Source organism: Esox lucius, chromosome 13, assembly GCF_011004845.1.
Source record: "Esox lucius isolate fEsoLuc1 chromosome 13, fEsoLuc1.pri, whole genome shotgun sequence".
NCBI classification, from domain to species: Eukaryota; Metazoa; Chordata; class Actinopteri; order Esociformes; family Esocidae; genus Esox; species Esox lucius.
The window spans coordinates 12,417,409-12,439,945 of NC_047581.1; the positions used below are offsets into that span (position 1 = coordinate 12,417,409).

The 22,537-nt window shown below is 41.7% G+C and overlaps 1 protein-coding gene across 2 annotated transcripts; it reads right to left on the bottom strand.

The window, feature by feature from the left end:
• Nucleotides 1-3,265: 3,265 nt before the first annotated feature.
• Nucleotides 3,266-11,293, bottom strand: krt1-c5 (keratin, type 1, gene c5). Of its 2 annotated transcripts, none has more exons than XM_010876162.4 (9): nucleotides 11,209-11,293; nucleotides 10,362-10,766; nucleotides 10,004-10,086; nucleotides 9,435-9,591; nucleotides 8,349-8,513; nucleotides 7,871-7,996; nucleotides 5,929-6,146; nucleotides 4,970-4,992; nucleotides 3,266-4,158 (listed from the first exon to the last, which is right to left on the bottom strand). In XM_010876162.4, exons 2-9 carry the CDS (start codon nucleotides 10,752-10,754, stop codon nucleotides 4,043-4,045), a joined length of 1,281 nt encoding a protein of 426 aa, XP_010874464.3. In that variant the 5' UTR covers nucleotides 10,755-10,766; nucleotides 11,209-11,293; the 3' UTR covers nucleotides 3,266-4,042. The 2 variants fall into 2 exon arrangements, with proteins under 2 accessions (XP_010874464.3, XP_010874465.3); XM_010876163.3 differs by having other exon boundaries at nucleotides 10,362-10,763; nucleotides 11,209-11,277.
• Nucleotides 11,294-22,537: the final 11,244 nt, after the last annotated feature.

A 22,537-nucleotide genomic window follows, 5' to 3' on the forward strand; every position in this document is an offset into this window, starting at 1 on the left:
CTCAAAGTTGATGTATTAGAAGCAAGAAAAATGTGCAAGTGCAAGTATCTGAGCGACTTTGACAGGGGCCAATTTGTGATGGCTAGACAACTGGGTCCGAGCATCTCCAAAACTGTAGCCCTTGTGGGGTGTTCCCGGTCTGCAGTGGTCAGTACCTATCAAAAGTGGTCCAAGGAAGGAAAAGCGGTGAACCGGCGACAGGGTCACGGGTGGCCAAGGCTCATTGATGCACATGGGGAGGCCGTGTGGCCCATGTGGCCCATGTGGTCCGATCCAACCGATGAGCTACTGTAGCTCAAACTGCTGAAAATGTTACTGCTGGTACTGATAGAAAGGTGTCAGCACACACAGTGCATCGCGGTTTGTTGTGTATGGGGCTGCGTAGCCTCAGACCAGTCAGTGTGCCCATGCTGACCCCTGTCCACTGCTGAAAACGCCTAAAATGGGCATGTGAGCATCAGAACTGGACCACAGAGCAATCAAGCATCTGTGGGATGTGCTGTACAGACAAGTTTGATCCATGGAGACAAAAGGGGGACCTACACAATATTAGGCATGTGGTCATAATGTTATGGCTGATAGGTTTATATATAGCTCCGGGAACAAACACCTTTTTCTTTCTTTTCCCAAAAAGTTGAAAAGGAAGGTTTTGAGTGAGGAACAGAATGGTTAAAATTAAGAGACCACTGCAAATTGAAAACTTCTCTGCAGTAGTCTCTGCACAGAGACTGTTGTTTTTGTTTTGTTAGCTACCGTTTGTCTCATTGCACTATCCATAGTTGTTTATTATGTATGTAGTGTAAAGCGTCTTTGAAAAGCGCTATATAAATGTAATGTATTATTATTATTATCCTTTGTCCTGTTGTTAACTATCGACCTTGCTTAAACCCTTGTAAACACATTTGTAGCAGAGTAGTAGGGGAAATTCTTGTATAATGTGTAATATAAAGCTGTAATATACCTAGCTGTACCCACCCAGTACCTGTGACAATGTCTCAGAGATGTCATTCAAAGATAATAAGATGCATTTGGCCAAATGTTTCAGTCAATCATTGCTATTCTTCTTAGTAATCTGAAGCATCTACTTCTAAAGGGATATTGACTCTGTGGTAGACCTTTGTAGTATGAGGTTGTTTGTTTTATTGATTTAACAATATGGGATAAAAGCTACTGTGGAGATACAGTGAAGCAATGCAAGTTTGGTGGAATTCAGCATTGAATAACACAGGTCAGACTTGGCCACCAGAGGAGCAAGCCTCTTATACAACAGAATAAAGTCCATTGTATAAAACTAGGGAGATTCTTCACAAGGGGAAGGAAATAATTCCTGTTCCATTACTGCATACATTTATACTCCCAATAGTGTTGTTTCGTTCCTGGTCAGGAAGGTTTGTGTTTCAGATTTGTCAAATAGTGACCCGCTCATGTCCTTGTGTGTTAACACTACGTATTAAATTATTTTCGGTGTGAATCAGGTTAAGGCTATTAGATTTCTGATTAAGTTTTAGGAAGAAATATATTTCCCCCTTCCATTCTAATTGCTTCCGTTTGCTTGTACATTTGGGTGTTTTTGTCTGAAAAACGTACACTGTTGCAAGTGAGTGACCACATACAGTACTGATTTGAAATGTACTGGTTTGCTAATGTTTTTGTGTATTTGTCCACGCTCAGTTTATATTCTGTGTGTGTGTGTGTGTTTGTGAGAAAATGTGTACATGTGTGAACTCATAAATGAAGGCCACGCATAACCACATCCTGTCCATGACATTATCATGCATAACCACATCCCCTCCATGACATTATCATGCATAATCTCATCCCCCATATGACATTATTGTTGTCTCTGTTCAATTGTTCTCCAACGATATGACTCAGACAAAGCCATTCATAATCCTTTTTTAGCCTTTATTTATAAATAAGCTCACCTCAACTCACACTGGTATACACTCACACACCCACACACACACACACACACACACACACACATATGGCATGATTTCATCACGTTTCAAGACAAATTATTAATTTAATTCAACAGCGTATTTTTCTAAACCCCTAACCCTACTTCAATAATGCATTTTTATAACTGAAACGTACCTAAACTCCTACCCTAAATACAACTTTAAACCTAACCCCATTCCCTAAACCTAATTTCTACCAAAACATTTTGAAATGTCAGGACCTTTGAAATAGTAAGGACTTTACACCATGTTTCATGTCTTCATGTAATGTCAACGCCTTTTTGGTGAATTCTCTTCCTGAAAAGGTAGGGCCACAAGTACACACACACTCCCATGGGGAACTTCACACACTAGTGAGCGCCTTGGCTTTGTGATTACAGACTGAATGGTAAGATCACCAACAAAGGGAAAGGGTAGAAAAGGTTGCTTTGAAGAAACAAAAGATGAACTGTGTGTACATTACAGATATTATGTTACATAGCCTTATTATATAGAGTGGGATAAAACCTCTGGCCAAATTCTCAACTGATCAACCATGTCAATAAGAGTGAGTCAAAATAGCAGATGGAAAGATTGGACAAGCTTGTCAAGCTATTGGTTTGGTATAGCTGAAGGTAGCATGGATATGGGCTATATGTGGCATGACACCTGATCTGTCCTGTAGTCTATAGGTCCCACAGTAACCCAGCAACAGAGGACAATACAAAGCTGTTCACAACATTAACACTGTTGTACTGCCTGCCAGTGCTGACAAGGGTGTCACAGTGGTCATTGCAAAAAAATTTGTTTTTTAAAAATGAAGTGATGGTGAGCGAATGGTAAGGATTAGATGGTCAGTTGAATCAGCTAATCTCCATTTGATTAGCTGACAAAACAACATCTCACTAAATATCAGTCTCTCTCTCTCACCCTGGCTCACTCATTCACGTTTTCTCTCTCTCTCTCTCTCTCTCACTCTCACTCACACACAAAGGCTTGACATCTGATACTACTGTAATTTGGGTGTTTTAGTTTCTGCTTTCTTGTTCTAGTTCAGTTTCATACCTCTCCTTAATTTCTATTCTGTGTCTCTGGCTTTCTGTGTCAGTCTTTTCTCAGACCTTTAGAAAATAAGGATCTATTTCCCTAAAGATTTAGAATAGTCTGTGCATGTGCAGATCATGTTCAGCGCAGGTAATTATCCTCCATCCTCTTTTTACATACAGTAGGCTTGTTGCAACTCAGATCCTTTATCTACTGTTACATCTGTTGCTGAATTTTGCCTCCTTTCAAGCTGCTTTAATGGATCAAATAACAGGCAGATCCACAGACATTGCCATTCTTTATTAATTCCTGATATTTCTTCCATAGGTTATTTATGGAGCCATGTTAACCCACTATGACAGATGTAAATACATTGAGATACATATAGTACATCATTTATTTAATATCTTAGGTGAAATTAACGTCTTCTTATGCCGACTGCTAACAGAGTTCCTTTTCATTTCTATACATTTTTTTAGGCACTTTATATGCAATGTATGCAGAATTATGTTTTGGCTATGAATATACAGTATACAGTAGTTAAAAAGGTCAGCTTGATGTAACGTAGGAATCCCTTTTGTTTTAAAGATCTGTTTTAGGGTATTTTGACACTTAAGAGAGTGTGAAATGACAGAGGGGAGACAAATATGTGGGGGGCAGATTAAAGGAGTTATATGTATCGAATTTGGGAACATTACCAGTAGGCTGCAGGCTCTGCTGGAGTGAGGATATTTAATGGCCTTTTGCTCACACACTTTCTATTTCACAATAAGCCTACACTCACCACACAATATTTCCAAACAATTAAAATGCACCAAAAAAAAGATGCCGAAAATGTGTCCCAAATATTTACGTAATCACAGCTGTTTACAGTTACCGCATGTCCAAATATTGACGTTCGGTGGGTTCCTTAGTCGACTCTCATCGTCCCTATTCAGTTCGGTTAGTATGTTAAAAAAAACTGACATTTCCCAAATACGTGTTTCCAACCAGAATTTAGTGAGCAAAGGCTCTCTTTGTGTATGTTTGATGATGAAGCGAATGAAGATTAACTAAGCTCATTTCTTCCTCTCCTCAATATGCTCCACCTCGCTGGATTCATCCACCACCTTGCCATCGATCATGGTTTGTGTGACCACCTTGACAATCTTCCTGGTCCTCACCTCAGGCTCTTCTGCAACGCAGAACAGACACACAGTTTCAGTTGTCAGCACATTAATAACTGTTCTCAAATGGCTGCAGTGATTTTAAAGACAGTGTAAATTTAAGCCTCTATACACAGGCTTCCGATTTTCCCCACATTATGTAATGTTTGTGTTTCTTGCGTTACAATGAAGATTTTATTCTACTTTTTTGCAACCCGTACACCACACTTTTTTGAGGGATTTTTTTTTTGTTGTGAATTAAAAGTGTAAATTTAAGATACAAAAATAAAATATAAATGAGTTTAGTCTTCCCTTCCCTGAGCTAATACTTGGTGGAAGCAGTTTTGGAAATAATCAGCCATAAGTCTGTGTCAACTTTGCAATCTTAGATTCGGGAATATGTCACCATTCTTTACAGTTTCAGCAATTAAGTCATTGCTGAAACTGTAAAGAATGGTGACATATTCCCGAATCTGTTTTCATTTCTTAATAATTACTTGAAAATGCTCCAAGGGATATTCTAGACTGGTGAAATCTTTTCATATTCTCCCCTGATCTGTCTTTCCATAACGTTGTCCTCTAGTTCTTTTGTCCTTGTAGTTGAGCATTTGCTTTGCAAACACTTTAACTGAGGTGTGTAAATGTAAAGGTGATTGGTTAAACCTAAGCTAATTTAGGATTGCTCTAGATTGGGGGTTGGAGAGTCATATAATTATTACATTTGTATTTGTAATTTACATACTTTTAATTTCACAATAATTGAAAAAATATGAGTGTAATAAATGGTTTAATAAAATGGTTTAAAAGACCCCTTCGGCCTTATTACTTAAATATACTTACTTTTAGGAGGCATTTCCTTGATCCTGAAAGTCAAATCAATAAAACACTTTAGTTACACCGAAATGAAGAAAGCCAAGTACATACATACAGTGGCCTGTGTTGTCTGCCCTGTGTTGTCTGCCTTGTGTTATCTGTCCTGTGTCATCTGCCCTGTGTTATCTAATTTATATACCATTTCACCAAGAAACAGACTGATTCCTTAATAACATGTATCTCCCCACCAATTGAGTCTATATGACTATATTAAGGGCTATGTGTTGTGTCAGGAAAGTGCTGTATGTTTGTAATTACACAGTAAGAATGAATTTGCATGAGCCTGAGGTGATCACTGGAGAGATGTTTTACAGGCATAGAAGTGGACGTTGCCTCGGTCGTCTGGGACCTCTTACCAAGGTACATAGCTTGGTGCACACTATAACTAAATCAGATCAAGAGGGTTGGCCAAGTACTCATATCCACTGTCCTCAAGTGATCCAAACGATCTTTGAAAATGAATATGCAAGGACTTGGATAACGAATATCCGAAGTAGAACCGAGCCCTCGGTAGCAGCTCATAGGTGCTACCACAGCAACTATCGCCTGCTGCCATAACAACAGATGTCTACCACTACCACAAAATGTGTCCCAAACAGAGAACCTGGCCAGCATCCAAACACAAATACATAGATAACGTTCTCTCCTACATATGTTGTGTATTTCAACATGATCATATGATGTCAACGAAATCTAAAAACTCAGGATCAACTTTCAGTTCAAACCTATTGGCGCCTCGAGAGCAGGTCCTAACGATAATGAAAGTCACCCCCCTCTCAATAAGCAACATTTCCAACACTATGTTCAAATCTAAGGCGAGCGAATCTCACTCTGCGTACTTATAATTTCTTGGTCTCTTTGTGCTCTTTCATTTGCGATCTGTAAAACGTGCGAATATTTCAAATCAATGATTCAATAAAACTCACCCTTCCTCTCCTTCCAGCAGCCGCCTGTAGGTGGCGATCTCCAGCTCCAGGTTCTGCTTGATGCGTAGCAGCTGTTCGTAGTCGGTTTTATTGCGCTGCATGTCCAGACGCAGCTGGGATAGCTCCTCTTCCAGCAGAGACAGTGTGGCCTGTAAACGGTCCATCTCCAGAGCATACTTATGGCTGGTCTCTCCCAGGTTTCCCTCCAACACGTCCACCTGCGTAGAGACATACAGGCCAGGGCAGCTTATTTAACCTCATGTATACAGGCAAGAGCAGCTTATTTAACCTCATGTATACAGGCCAGGGCAGCTTATTTAACCTCATGTATACAGGCCAGAGCAGCTTATTTAACCTCATGTATACAGGCCAGGGCAGCTTATTTAACCTCATGTATACAGGCCATAGCAGCTTATTTAACCTCATGTATACAGGCCAGAGCAGCTTATTTAACCTCATGTATACAGGCCAGAGCAGCTTATTTAACCTCATGTATACAGGCCAGAGCAGCTTATTTAACCTCATGTATACAGGCCAGGGCAGCTTATTTAACCTCATGTATACAGGCCAGGGCAGCTTATTTAACCTCATGTATACAGGCCAGGGCAGCTTATTTAACCTCATGTATACAGGCCAGGGCAGCTTATTTAACCTCACGTATACAGGCCAGGGCAGCTTATTTAACCTCATGTATACAGGCCAGAGCAGCTTATTTAACCTCATGTATACAGGCCAGAGCAGCTTATTTAACCTCATGTATACAGGCCAGGGCAGCTTATTTAACCTCACGTATACAGGCCAGGGCAGCTTATTCAGCCTCATGTATACAGGCCAGGGCAGCTTATTTAACCTCACGTATACAGGCCAGGGCAGCTTATTCAGCCTCATGTATACAGGCCAGGGCAGCTTATTTAACTTCACGTATACAGGCCAGAGCAGCTTATTTAACCTCATGTATACAGGCCAGAGCAGCTTATTTAACCTCATGTATACAGGCCAGGGCAGCTTATTTAACCTCATGTATACAGGCCAGGGCAGCTTATTTAACCTCACGTATACAGGCCAGGGCAGCTTATTTAACCTCACGTATACAGGCCAGGGCAGCTTATTTAACTTCACGTATACAGGCCAGGGCAGCTTATTTAACTTCCGCGGCAGTGTATAGAGCTGCCTTTCCACATGACCGAGGGAGCCACAGACATGGCCTTCACCTGTCTGGCTTTGCCCGACATGTTGATTTGTCGACCTCCATTCAGGAGAGCAGAGCAACATTTCCTGTGTGCACTGTGGCACTGTTCGTTTGTAACGCCGTGGCACTGTTCGTTGGTAACGCCGTGGCACTGTTCGTTGGTAACGCCGTGGCACTGTTCGTTGGTAACGCCGTGGCACTGTTCGTTGGTAACGCCGTGGCACTGTTCGTTGGTAACGCCGTGGCACTGTTCGTTGGTAACGCCGTGGCACTGTTCGTTGGTAACGCCGTGGCACTGTTCGTTGGTAACGCCGTGGCACTGTTCGTTGGTAACGCCGTGGCACTGTTCGTTGGTAACGCCGTGGCACTGTTCGTTGGTAACGCCGTGGCACTGTTCGTTGGTAACGCCGTGGCACTGTTCGTTGGTAACGCCGTGGCACTGTTCGTTTGTAACGCCGTGGCACTGTTCGTTTGTAACGCCGTGGCACTGTTCGTTTGTAACGCCGTGGCACTGTTCGTTTGTAACGCCGTGGCACTGTTCGTTTGTGACGCCGTGGCAGATGCACGCTCATTTTACAGCGATGCACAAAGAGGAAGAATCTTCAAACTCCAGACAGATTTTGTCCTAGCTTCTGATTTAATGGAGTAGAATTGGTAGAGACCTGGGGAATTGAAGGGGACGGAAAAGGATGTGTGTCCGGACTGAAAGCGGGTGTCTACTGAGGGGAGGGGACATTTGGACGGCTATGGTACCTGCTTGCGCAGACTGTCCAGTTCCCCCTCCAGGGCCTGTAGGAAGCGCCGTCTCTCGATGAGCTCACTGTTAGCAGAGCGCAGTGCCTCTCCACTTTCCTTCACCTCGGACTGTACTGACTCCAGCTGCGAAAGGCAGACACGTAAACACACACACACATTAGATCATGCAATTATAAACACTGTTTATAAAAAGAGAGACCCTGAAGATGACTTGCATTGTGCCAGTAGTCAGTCACAAGGACATCTATCAGAACGTAGTACTATGCCAGGGCCGGCTCCAGGCATGAGCGACGTAAGCGGCCCCTTGGGGCCCCTGAACGCTAAGGGGCCTCTGATTGATAGGGAGCCCCCACCAATAGGGGAGAGAGGGCACAGATGATAATTTAGAAATAATTCTTAAGTCTTAACAATTACTGTTCGTCCAACTGGGTCGAGCTGAGATCTCCATCATTGCCACGCCGGATGTCACACTGACCTTCTTCAGGTACCAGGTCTCTGAGTCCTCCTTGTTCTTGCGAGCGATGCCCTCATACTGCATCCTCAGTTCAGACAGTATGGACCCAAGGTCTGGACCCTGGGTCGCGTCCACCTCCACATTCACCTGTCCGTTGGACATACGGGCCTTCACAGAGCCCATCTCCTACAGGGACAGAGAGTGTTTGTCACAGATTGGAGCTTTACTATGAACCTCTGTTGGTTGGTTAGTGTCAGGTGAATGTGCTATTCGAAGGCTTGGCCTTTTGTTTGAGTATTTTAAGGGGGGTCGCCATCAAAGGATGGGAGCGCTTCTGGTGGTTTTAAACCAGAATTCAATTTATAGTTTATTATAGATGTGAAGATAGGGCTTTTAGGGAGTTTTCCCCCAAAGTCCATCTTGACCTGAAACCTCAGCAAACCATCTGTAAATCTTACATCACTGTTAGTTGGATTTTCTACGTTTTAAATTATTATTTTTTTTAAAGTTTTTAATGTAATGGTTGAGTGCTTTTGTGCAAAGCGGGTCCCGAACGACAGTTGGTATGATGTAGCATGGGTATTAATGTGGTCTGGAGAAATTGGAACAGAAAACAAATCATTGTTTGCATCCTGGCAGAAAGAACCTGTTTGTCAGTTCATATGACTCTACCTGCTGTATATATATACATACATACAGGAAGGAGGTGTTTTGAATCCCTCATGTGATCTCTGCTGTAGTCAGTAGGATCAGACACTACAGAGAATAGAGGGTGAGGTCATTCAAACATGATCATATTTTAAGGACATTTGACATGCCTTGGGGAGGGAAACTCTATTCCCGTCCCAAATGGAAACCTGTGCAAGTTTAAAAAGAAATACCTGAGCCAAAATCTTGAAACATTATTCTTATTAACAAACAAATGCCATAAGGAAACTGAATTGTTTTTTGATCTTTTGAGGATGTAATTAATATTTCCTGGAGCAGCCCTTCACTTAACCAAAACCAGTTTAACAATGTGTAACGGGATTTAATTGATGTGTAAATACCCATGAGTAATGAATGGACATGACACTGAGCTTTTGACCCATGGAATAGGGCTCTCACCTCGTCGTGATTTTTCTTGAGGAAAAAGAGCTCCTCCTTCAAGCTGCCTAGTTCGCCTCTCAAGGTAGCCACGAACTGGTCGTGGTCGGACTTGGCCCTCCTGAGAGCCAGACAGTCCCTCTCTACAGACTGGCACAGCGTGGCTTCAGACTCCCATCTACACCCAGATGGTTACACAGTCATAACACATAAGCATAGACACACACAAACGTACACACATGTAACCAACCTCTGTCAGCACAAATTGTACATTTGACTGTATACCATCTATACATTGTGAATTCATAAGGGCTGTGACATAGACTGTACACTGGAATCTCTTGCTTTATGCCCCACCTTGTCAACCACAGACACCTCTGTAATGGATGATATGTCCCTGGCTCTATCTATCCATCATGGCCAGTGCTAACTGATGACTTCCTTTCAGTCCGTGAAAACCGTGGGAACAGGCTCTTATTTCTTGTCCCGACAGAGGGGTCATTTATCCAAAGTGTCACACAGTCTAGAGCTTCCCTGTGAATCTTGGGGAATGAGAGGTGAAAGAAAAGCCGCTCAGTGCGGGCACTTACTTGATCCTGAAGTCATCTGCGGCCAACTTGGCATTATCAATCTCCAGCATGATGCGTGCATTTTCCAGGGTCTTCTTTCTCATCTGAGGAGTAGCGGGGGGGGGATTTACTTCAACGTTAGACACTAAAACCCATGAAAGATGAAGTATGTATGTGTCCCACTAATTAAATTCCCACTAATTAAGCCTAGTCCTGGACTAAAATGAAATTCCCACTGATTAAGCTTAGTCCTGGACTTTTTAAGATCAATGGAAATTTCCATAAGGAACCAAAGTGTATTTTAACCACTAATGGTACACATTCACTGACTGATGACATATCATCCCCTTCTTATGGTTATGACATGGTGGCCACTGACCTCCTGTCCAATTGCGTGAGCCTGGGCCATCATGCCCTCGATATCATGGCCCTTAGGGGCCCGCTCCAGCATCAGCTGTTTAATCTTCAGCTCCAGCTCAGCGTTGGATCTCTCCAGAGAGCGCACCTTTTCCAGGTAGTTGGCCAGCCGGTCGTTCAGTCCCTGCATGGCCTCCTTGTCACAGCCCCCCCCACCCCGGCCGTTCAGCGTGCCCAGGACGTTGAGCCCGTTGCCCATGGAAAGGGAGCGGGAGAGGGACAGGGTGTTGGCGAAAGACATAGAGGAGACAGGGGCCTTGGAACGGCTCCGTCTGCTGCTGCTGTCTCTCAGAGACATGCTGGAGAAGGAAGGCTGGCGGGCCGAGTAGTTTCGCATAGAGAATGTGGAGGCCATGGTATGTTTCTGCTGCACGGGGTCAGTGTGGAGCAGAGAGTAGAGGTTTTTAAGTTATCCCTCCCTGGCGAAGCTGCAAATGCAGACATTCTGTATCCTTAACTATTCTGCTAACAAGAGGAGGACTAGGTCACACGGATGTTAGGGTTTATACCCACTTTATACCCATTTTATGCACATTTTAATGATATACAATAAACTCTTGGTTAGTATTTGTTTAGCAAGCAATACAGAATGTTTAAAATCATCCGATATCAGTTAAATTGAACTCTCAGTCCACATAGATTTCAGTAAAACTGAACTGTGTTCAAAGTTTTTCATCCACATGGAAGAAGTGAAAAGAAAAAGATGTTTGGCATACACCAAAAATACTGTTAACCTGTCCATTTCAGATCACATGATAATAATAAATAATCAAAAGGTTTAGAATTATGAACTTTTTTTAAGTACTTACATATATATGTCCTGATGCAGGTCCTCTGAAAGTTGTCTGTGGTGTGATAGGCTCTGACCTTTAAATTACAGGTGACAGTTGTGACTGCATAAGAATCCGTGGATCATTGAAAAGGGTGTGGAACTAGCTGTGTGTGGGGCGGAGCCTCCTTAGATGCGTCCAATCAAAACGCTCCACTCACAGAGTGTAATGTGACTCCCCAGGGTTGGTGAACAAGAGTCGCTATGGAAGACAACACTTGCTGCGTCCTTATCATAATCACCTCCAATATTTATCAATGGCAGAGCTCTTATTTCTCACCTCCAAACAAATCATCCCATCATTGAAATGACACACAACCAACTGGGCACAAAGAAACCCTAGATGTATATTTGTTAGTTTAACGTGACACTAAATGTTGAGGTGAACAATAATGCCGGGGTTAAAGTAAGACGATGAAATCACGGACGTGATCCATTGTGTGGTATTACCAGCGGAACAGCAGCACTGACTTTGCTTGAAATTTCAGTAATGGCATCCTCTTTAAAATCATTGTCCTGTCTGACCTAATTGGCTACAATGGACAGCTGGGGCAGCTGTGTATGAATAAGACAAACTCGGCACAGTGATCCCATTGAGCCATGACACAGTTCAGGGCAACTCGATACGACTGCTCCACCTGAGGACGGGCCGAGGGCCCGGGAGGCCAGAGAGTCAGGTTGCAACATCCTGGCGCTTTAACTGAAATCCCCCGATTTCCAAGAAAACCTAGTCAGAGGATTCCTAAAATGTGGAAGGAATAAGCAATAATGAATGTCCTCCAAACAGGATACTTGGAAACCTCAACGTTTTAGGTCAACGACGAGGATTTCCACCAACCCTAGCAGCGGTGAAGTCGGAATGAAGGGTTCAGTCTTAGGCGGGAAGATTGGGAAACCTCTAAAACATTGCCAACAGTGGGAGGTGGTTGGGATGGAGCTGAGCTCAGCTTGTTAAGAGACATAAAGTACCTTGGCATTGTGAGTCAAGGTTTCGGTAGTATGTCTTTTAAGTTTCCAGGCATAAGCATCATGAGCTGTTGCTAAGGGCCCTAGTCTGCTAGAGGGACGCCAATCAACCGACATATGTATGGTGGTTTTACTCAGTCAGGTTCTCAAACTTCTTCTGGGAAGAGAAATAGTAAACTACCTAAATCTTGTCGTGTCTGTTTGTTATGAAAGTAGCTGACATTTAGCAATGGCAATTCATTTATTCCTTCCTAGTCTAGCCAGGTACCTAAACTTGTAGTGATTGTGGCCCAAGCCCAACTGGCCTCGAAGGGCACCTGCCTCGACGCATTGACCTCCAGTCATTCCTACTCAGATGTTATATTAGCATTGCACGTTTCAGTGGTTACTAAAGATTGCTGATGTCAAAAAAGGACCAATAATGTAAAATAGCATCTAGCAGCAACAGTTGCAAAGCAGACTTGTGGAAAGAACATTTGCATTTCTGTGTGTGGGTTGGGTGAGTGGATTTATCTGTTCAATTGGTGCAGTTCAAGTGTTAAGCTGTGTAAGGCTTTCAAATACAAACCCTCTGAACCTCTCTGTATGGTATCCCCTGCTCCATTACAGACAGGTCTGTCTAATTTTAACCGTGTTAACAGTGTACGTCTAGGTTGTGTTGATAATGCTGCTGGACTAGGTCAGCTACTACTTTGGATAGAGATCTTGGATGGGCGGAAGCTTAGCCTCAAGGATGTTTTACACCATTTGCATTAGAGCCTTGCGGTGGCGCGCTCAGCAGTTTCCACACCAGGTCGTGATGCAGCTGGTCAGAATGCTCTTAATGGTTCAAGAAAAAGAATGGAGACCATCCGCGGTTGCTTGTCACTGGCAACCACAGATCTGTAGTCTTAGTGAATATTTCCATGTCCTTGATTATGTAAATGCTGAAGAACTTTCAACTGATTCACCTCTTCACTGTGGCTCTGTTGATGTTTATTGGGGCGTGTTCCGTCTTCTGTTCTCTAGTCAACAATCCTCTCCTTTGTTTTCTGACACTGAGGGAGAGTAGTCATCCTGGCACCACAATGTCAGTGTGCTTCCCCCTCCATGTAAGATGACTCATAGTTGTTGATTTTCCGGCTTACAGCCGTAGTATAATGTTAATGTTCTCATCGCTGCTGAGAGGGTGGCCACTAAAATGTCTGCGAAGTAGGGACCCCCCCAACCGAAAGGCTGGAACCGGCCCTGTTTGAATACATGTCAAAAAGTGGATACAATCAGGGCTATTTACTGACTTGGTCCTGACTGCATGAGGAAGTCTAATTTCTTCTAATAAATTGTTAGGATAATTAGTTAAGATTTTAAGATCTGGAATTCATACAGTTGTAAACTGATAGCTTGTAAATCAATCAATCAATCACATTTATTTATAAAGCCCTTTTTACAACAGCAGTTGTCACAAAGTGCTTTACAGAGACACCCGGCCTTAAACCCCAAGGAGCAAACAACAGTAGTGTTGAATTTCAGTGGCTAGGAAAAAACTCCCTAAGAAGGCCAAATTTTAGGAAGAAACCTAGAGAGGACCCAGGCTCAGAGGGATGACCAGTCCTCTTCTGGCTGTGCCCGGGTGAGATATTAAGAGTCCAATTGGAATAATTAATAAATTGCATGGGCTAAATCCAGAGTCTATTTGATTTTAGACTAGGTCAAAAATATGACCAGGTGGACAAGGACAGGGACAGCAACGGGCCCCCCAAACCAGGTAATCCGCAGGTGTGGAACAGGACCTCATCTCCTCCTAAAATGTAAAACCGGAGGAGACTGAAAAAAGTGCATTCCTCATATCCCCCAGCACAATAATATAGCAGTGTAACACCTTGGAACTGAGACGGGGGGTCCGGTGACACTGTGGCCCTACCTGGGGGAGGCCCCGGACAGGGCCCAACAGGCAGCAAATCAATCCACCCACATTGCCAGGAATCAACCAAAGGGACACCCACCAACCGCAACCCCCCTGAATGAGGGCCGAGTATTGCCAGCAGCGTACAGCCCAATTGCACAAGTGCGCAACAGAGAGTCAACAACAAGCTAGTGACTCTTCCCCCAAAAGGCATTGGAGGGAGGGCATCCCAGTGGCGACGAGAGCCCACCTGGCAAGACAGCTAGGGTGGACAGTATCAAGCCTACTGGTCACCTTCACGCCCCCGGGCCAGGCTACACCTAATTATAAACAGTGCTGTAGAGATGAGTTTTTAGTAGACACTTGAAAGTTTGCACTGAGTTTGCATTTCTAACCTTAATTGGCAGATCATTCCACAGTAGTGGAGCTCAATGAGAAAATAGTAGTTGATCCCTAAACACTGTGAAGAATGGAGATATATCCCATTGAAATCCCCAAATGAAATGTTTGTAGGAGATTCACTTTGGCCTGTAGAAACAGTGTCACTCAGTGGTAAGAAGGAGCAATTGCATTTATTTTCTGAAATTGCAAGCCACAATAATATAACTGTATTTGAATTCAGTATAATTGAAAAATGATTTGTAAGTCTAAAATAACAGAAAAATGACACTGATTTCTCATTCCGTTGGTCTGAGAGGGGGCAGTGGTGTATACAGTATACTAAAACTAAAAGGCTGTTTGGAAACAGTCTACACCCCAAGTCTTCCAGATGCCAGGTTCCCATGTGACTCTCTCTCTCCATTTTCCTGCCAATACATTACAATACACCAGCCACAACCAGGCTGATGCTTCCAAGATGTTGCAATGAATTATAGGGCGGTGAGTGTAGCCATTCATTAATCACACTGAAGTGCTGCTGTAGTTTGATGTTGTCACCCTAACAAACAAACACATTTTTGACTAACATCGAAGGTTTATATTTAATTGAAAGAATCATTTGTATTAGCTATTTCCTACATTTTCCTCAGTAGTGGTTTACGACTTACGTCTGTACGTTTCAATGTGACTTTGAAGAGTATCTTAAATCCCTCTCCTAGCACCTCCAACTCTCTCCCTGGAAAAGGCACATCTTGTCCTATTAAAACAAACTTTGCTGATATATACTTTGAGGGAAAATGTATTTGACACGATTGTGATATGTTGCATTCTTACTTAGCTATCTTAGTTTAGATGAACACACTATTTATAAGTCACTCTGGAAAAGAGTGTCTGTTAATGACTAATACATTTTTCCAAAATGTAATTACTAGTGTAGACCTAGTCGCTTTGTGCTACAGTAAAAAAAGATTTACATGTTCAATTATTCCAAAACTTTATTGTTAACACATTGTGCACATTTTAAAGGATTTTCACATTTCTCCTTCGCATATAAAAATACATGACCGTAAATGACCGTAATGCTTTTACTCTTTTAAATTCAACATATTGTCCTTAAATATACAACTTTTTTTCTCAGCAATGCTCTGCTATGCAACATCTACTACTACGTTCTCGTGGTCTGGTTTTTTACCACTGGCCTTCTGCCAGTTGGTTTGTGGTCCAGAATGCTGAGACGGGTTAAGTCTTTTATGAAGACATTTCTTCTTTCTTGTGTCACACAAGAGGCTGATGTATAACCCCACATGTCAGAAATACTTCAAATATGACGATAATGTACAACTGTAGTTTTCCAACAAAAACAAATCCCTGATACTTAAAAATGTTACACTCACCCCATCTTTTGTGGTGGACTTGCATCACTGAGAATCTCAGTACTATTCTTGACATCCAGTTTGAATACTCTGGGTTAGGCTGACAGAAAAGCCTTTTAGATTTGTCTACAGACTGATGCATTTCTACCACACCATCCTTTTAAAGCACTCTTTTTGAGACCCCAATACAACATATCATCAGTATCTACGGCGTGTTAGAGGGTCTAATGTATCCAATGGAAATGTTTTGTTTTTATTCTTGCTATTCTTGAAAGTTGCTCGTATAATGCGCCTACATAAAAAGTAGCCAGAAAATTGAACGGAGACTTCCAAAATTAACTAATTAGAACTAGGAAAAAATAAGAAGCTGACGAAGATTCTCTTAACACCCGCGGGTACAGACTTTTGTTGCCTGTTGCGAAAGCTGTTAAGTGCTGCTGATCAGTTTGCTGATGACTAGCAGGAGCTCCATTGGGTTGTGAATATGCAGCAGGGACAAGAGGTACTGTAAATGTAATTGCTCATCAGCGGAGCTACACTGTAATTCAGGAAGAGGAATCCTGCAATCAGGGGCCTATTCATTAGCACGGGGCCCCATTTCATCTGTAAGCACTTGAACCTGCCAATCACAGTGCAGACATATGACATTATGACAAAATGAGAGTATGGTACCAGAGATGCTTGTGCATGGAGAACCATGGCTCTAAATCCTCTGTCTGCTTCGTGCACTCAACACTTGTGCTAGAGAATTTGATTTGACAAAAAATACTGATAAGATGCATTTATATCTTAGTTAGAGAGCAGCACAGAATAAGCCTGATTGATAATCATGTGCTTTTTATGTTAAACAAAGACAGATCTTTTCACTTAAAATAAATAGATTATTTCAAAAATTACATCTAGAAAGGCCAATCAGAGACATCGTCAATTGTAGTTGTTAGCACTGGTTTTTGGTCGGGTGTATGGCAAAACCAATCACAAATTCACCTTGAGGAATTCAGAATGGTTTTTGATTTCATAGTTGGTTTGATTGTAAAGGCATAGCCAAATAAATTACTTTGTATAGAGCATTCACAAAGAGCAGTTTTAATCAAAATAAACTATGTGAATGTAATTGTAATTTAATTATTGAGTAGCTAATTAGAGTGCAAAATGAATAATAATTCCAAACTTTTTAACTGTTGAGGGTCATTCTTTCTATGTGTAATAAGCCACGTTATGAGATTCCATGTCCTTGTCCTTATTTCATTGTGTCAGTCAGGATAATGAACTCTCTGTGATTTCACATCTGGCTCAGTCAAACCTTGCCCATATACAGACCTGCTCAAATTAGTTGGTACACCTATAGCTCATTGAAATAATGCTTAATTCCTCCTGAAAAGTGATGAAATTAAAAGCTATTTTATCATTTATACTTGCATGCCTTTGGTATGTCATAGAATAAAGCAAAGAAGCTGTGAAAAGAGATTAATTATTGCTTATTCTACAAAGATATTCTAAAATGGCCTGGACACATTTGTTGGTACCCCTTAGAAAATATAATAAATAACTGGATCATAGTTATATATCAAACTAATTTGTTTATTTAATTAGTATCACACATGTCTCCAATCTTGTAATCAGTCATTCAGCCTATTTAAATGGAGAAAAGTTGTCACTGTGCTGTTTGGTATCATTGTGTGCACCACTCTGAACAAGGAACAGAGAAAGCAAAGAAGAGAGTTGTCTGAGGAGATCAGAAAGAAAATAATAGACAAGCATGGTAAAGGTAAAGGCTACAAGACCATCTCCAAGCAGCTTTATGTCCCTGTGACAACAGTTGCAAATATTATTAAGAAGTTTAAGGTCCATGGAGCTGTAGCCAACCTCCCTGGGCGCGGCCGCAAGAGGAAATTTGACCCCAGATTGAACAGAAGGATAGTGCGAATGGTAGAAAAAGAACCAAGGATTACTGCCAAAGAGATGCAAGCTGAACTCCAAGGTGAAGGTACATCAGTTTCTGATCGCACCATCCGTCGCTTTTTGCTCCATGGAAGAAGACCCAGGAGGACTCCACTTTTGAAAGAAAAACATGAAAAAGCCAGACTGGAATTTGCTAAAATGCATATTGACAAGCCACAATCCTTCTGGGAGAATGTCCTTTGGACAGATGAGTCAAAACTGGAGCTTTTTGGCAAGTCACATCAGCTCTATGTTCACAGACGAAAAAATGAAGCTTTCAAAGAAAAGAACACCATACCTACAGTGAAACATGGAGGAGGCTCGGTTATTATTTGGGGCTGCTTTGCTGCGCCTGGCACAGGGTGCCTTGAATCTGTGCAGGCCTTAATGAAATCTCAAGACTATCAAGGCATTCTGGAGTGAAACGTACTGCCCAGTGTCAGAAAGCTTGGTCTCAGTCACAGGTCATGGGTCCTCCAACAGGATAATGACCCAAAACACACAACTAAAAGCACCCAAGAATGGATAAGAACAAAACATTGGACTATTCTGAAGTAGCCTTCTATGAGTCCTGATCTGACTCCTATCGAACATCTATGGAAAGAGCTGAAACTTGCCGTCTGGAGAAGGCACCCATCAAACCTGAGACAGCTGGAGCAGTTTGCTCAGGAGGAGTGGGACAAACTACCTGTTAACAGGTGCAGAAGTCTCATTGAGAGCTACAGAAAACGTTTGATTGCAGTGATTGCCTCTAAATGTTGTGCAACGGAATATTAGGTTAGCAGTCCCATCATTTTTGTCCATGCCATTTTCATTTGTTTTCTTATTTACAATATTATGTTGAATACCAAATTTAAAAAGCAAAGTCTGATTTCTATTAAATATGTAATAAACAATGGTGGATGCCAATTACTTTTGTCAGTTTCAAGTTATTTCAGGGAAAATTGTGCATTCTTCATTTTTTGTGGAGGGGTACCAACAAATGTGAGCATGTCTGTATAATGCATTCCGAAAGTATTCAGACCCCTTCACTTTTTCGACATTTAGCAAATTTTAAAACACAAATATCACGCTTCGGTAGGTATTAAGACCCTTTGCTATAACGCTCGGAATTGAGTTCAGGTACATCCTGTTTCCATGGATTCTTGATGTTTCTTGAACTTGATTGGAGTCTACCTTTGGTAAATTTATTGGACATGATTTAGAAAAGCACATACCTATCCATATAAGGATCCATTAATCTGAGGAAGGGGAATAAAAATGTTACTCATAATGCTTTGGGATGTTTGTCAGTAGCAGGGACTGAGAGACTAGTCAGGGTTGAGTGAAAGATGAACAGAGCAGTGTTCTGGATGAAAACCAGCTCCAGAGCGTTCATAACCTAAGACGGGTCAATGACACTGTACACACAGCTGAGACGATGCAGGAGCAGCTTTGGACAGGTCTGCGAATGACCTTAAGTGTCTAAGTAAGAACCTGAACACAACTGAACATCTAGCTAGCGGTCCTATTACCGATAAAGAGGCTATTATTAATGCATTTAATCACCATTTTATTTTGTTTGGCTTTATTTTTGAAATAACTGTTCTTATTCCCTGTGGGATGGAGCGAGGTGCAGTTGTTGATATACATGAGATCTCACAAAACTATAGACAATGTTTTGTTTTCACATTTATTCTGAGAGTGAGGTGAAGGATGCTTTGCTAGCTAATGACTCAAGTAAACCCACGTGGACAGTTGACTAACTGGAGTCAGGTTTACTTGTATATGCAGCACCATTTATTGCAAGTGCAGGGCCCCATATTTTTTATTTAACTAAGCTCTGGAATTATTTTATATGTATGGGAAACTGCTCATGTTTGACCACTCCATAAGGGAGAGACTCTAGTAACCTTAGAGATTATCGCCAAGTACCTCATTGAATGAAAAATGTTATTTTGAATCAACATCAACCAGGGTTTAGGACAGGACACAATGCTGTGACTGTGACCACTCTGATTGTAAATGATATTACCAGAGCACTTGACAAAAGCTGAGCGGTGCTGCCTTGTTTATAGCCCTACAGAAACAGTAGATCATTCACTTTTAAATAACAAGCTGAGGTCATTTGGCTTACATGTTAATTGTGGTTTATGTTTTCAGAACTATCTAAGTGATAGAACTCTGTTGTTATGGAAGGGCAACAGTCCTAATTCAGATATAAATTATTTTCGAATTACTGCTATAGTTTGCAAATTCAGCTAGTTATCTGTTATAAATATCTTGATATTTGCCTTAATGACACATCACATCACCAAGTTAATAAAGAAATTGAAAATCAAGACTGGATTACTATATTTAAACAGAGCTTGTCTGTCTTTTGGTAACAGGAGAAAGATCGTCCTGGTAACCTTTATGTTTGGGACACAGACTCTGAAGATGCAGAATCTACACTTAAACCCTTAGGTGCTGTTCATCATTGTGAAATTGGATGAAATTGGGGAAGCACTTATTTGTTTATTTACAGGCACCACTGTAGAAACTTCCAGCATATCACAGCTCTTATTGACTTTAACAACTAATTATAGAACAAGGATACAGGATTGTTTAATACTTCATACGCCAAGGATAGCCTCTAAATGAGGTAAAACTGCTTTTACTTTTATTGCCTCACAGAAGTGGAATATGCTGCTAAATGAACTCAGGCATAAATACCCTGTACCAATAAATGTGTTTAAAGCGATGCGAGAGATTACACATTTACACAGAAAAAGGTTTCTGTCAATCAAAATTATAATTGTATGTCCTATTTTCATGTCTGTTTTGTTTCATATTTTAACATGTGGATATTGTATGTAGGCTGCTCTTGTAAAAACATTATTAGTTTTCAATGCCTTGCCTGTGTGAATAAAGGTATATTTAAAAAAATTCATCTCTGGAGGGACCTGAAAATGAGTGTACAGCGACGTTCCCCATCCAATCTGACAGAGCTTGAGAGAATGTATAATAAATGTGAGGAACTCCTTTGATACACCAGTGCTAAGCTTGTGGCTTCATACCAAGAAGCGTTGAGGGTGTAATCAATAAAAAAGGTGCCTCAGCAAAGAACTTAGTGAAGGAGTCTGTATACTTATGTAGCTGTAATATATACAATTTCTAAACCTGTTGTTGCATTTTCATTGTGGGTTATTGTGTGTAAATTGATAAGGGGGGGAGAAAAGATCCGTTTTAGAACAAGACACTAATGCAACAAAATGTGGATGAAGTGAAGGGGACGGAATGCTTTCCAAATGCACTGTATTTGAATCTGTTTCTCCGGTTTCTGCGTCCAGTGTCCCTGGGTCCCTGGATCAAGGTGCGTGCAGTTATGTCTTCTCTGTCTCCTAATACAACAGCAACTTAGTGCAAACATTTAGATACTTATTTTTGTTTTGTTAGCTTTTTTCAGTTCCTGCTGAGCTACAAGGGAGGCTAAGCACAGATCTTAGATGAACTCTCAATCATTTTCTCAAGCACAGTGAAAACATGCAGAGTGAGAATGGATAAGTACTGTAGAAGGCTGACGTTGCCCCTGAACACTGATCTAAGGACCCTCTCCAGTGGTGGACAGGCAGTTGAGTAAGGTTTTACTGATTCCAGATCTGGACCAGGGAACTTGGATAATAGAGGGCAGGCAAAGCTGGAGGTGTGTTCATTTTGATTGATTCTATTGGCTTTTGCCGATAAACTTTAATTAGTGACATCCTCAAACAGTTGACAGCAAATCCTCTTCTTGGTCAAGCATACTTTGTTGGTGCTTTCAGGCATCAAATGCCAAACCCATTTTCCTTCAATGATTGCCAATAACAAGAATGTTTAATGTTAAAATAATTCCCTCTGATAGAGAGGGGTTCTGACTAGGATACCAGATACTGTATTTGAGCTCCAGACAAAGATGAACAACTTATCGCCATGGAACAACAACTGTGGTTTTCATTTGTTTCACAGTATGTGGCAAGAGTAAGAGAGCAGGCTTAAGAGATGATTACTGGAAGGGTAGTTAGCTGTAGTGTGTGTGTTTGTACTGCGGATATGTGTGCGAGTGTGAGTTTTTTAGTGTGCATGACTGTGTGTATGCTGTCTGCCGAAATATTGTTCTTCACTTCGCTGCTTAAGACCATAGCCCACTGCGTGGGAACTGTAATCGTGTGATCTGACAACTGAAAACACATATGAGTGTTAATACATTTTGTTAAATAACTTTTATTTACTATCAGTGATAGGGCCAGAAAAATGAACAAGCATACAGTGGGGCAAAAAAGTATTTAGTCAGCCACCAATTGTGCAAGTTCACCCACTTAAAAAGATGAGAGGGGCCTGTAATTTTCATCATAGGTACACTTCAACACTAAGAGACAAAATGAAAAAAAAATCCAGAAAATCACATTGTAGAATTTATTGGTAAATTCCTCTGTAAAATAAGTATTTGGTCACCTACAAACAAGCAAGATTTCTGGCTCTCACAGACCTGTAAATTCTTCTTTAAGAGGCTCCTCTGAACCACACGGGGGGACCTAGTGAATGACCTGCAGAGAGCTGGGACCAAAGTAACAAAGGCTACCATCAGTAACACACTATGCCGCCTGGGACTCAAATCATGCAGTGCCAGACGTGTCCCCCTGCTTAAGCCAGTACATGTCCAGGCCCGTCTGAGGTTTGCTAGAGAGCATTTGGATGGTCCAGAAGAGGATGGGGAGAATGGTCAAATGAAACCAAAATAGAAATTTCTGGTAAAAACTCAACTCGTCGTG

What these genes read in the sequence shown, in the direction of transcription:
- krt1-c5 (XM_010876162.4), bottom strand. Translation starts at nt 10,754, where the DNA reads ATGGCCTCCACATTCTCTATGCGAAACTACTCGGCCCGCCAGCCTTCC. An exon ending in GCAGATGACTTCAGGATCAA is followed by an intron (nt 9,592 to 10,003) that starts GTAAGTGCCCGC and finishes ATCTGGGTGTAG; the next exon opens with ATGGGAGTCTGAAGCCACGC. An exon ending in TCAAGAAAAATCACGACGAG is followed by an intron (nt 8,514 to 9,434) that starts GTGAGAGCCCTA and finishes CTGTCCCTGTAG; the next exon opens with GAGATGGGCTCTGTGAAGGC.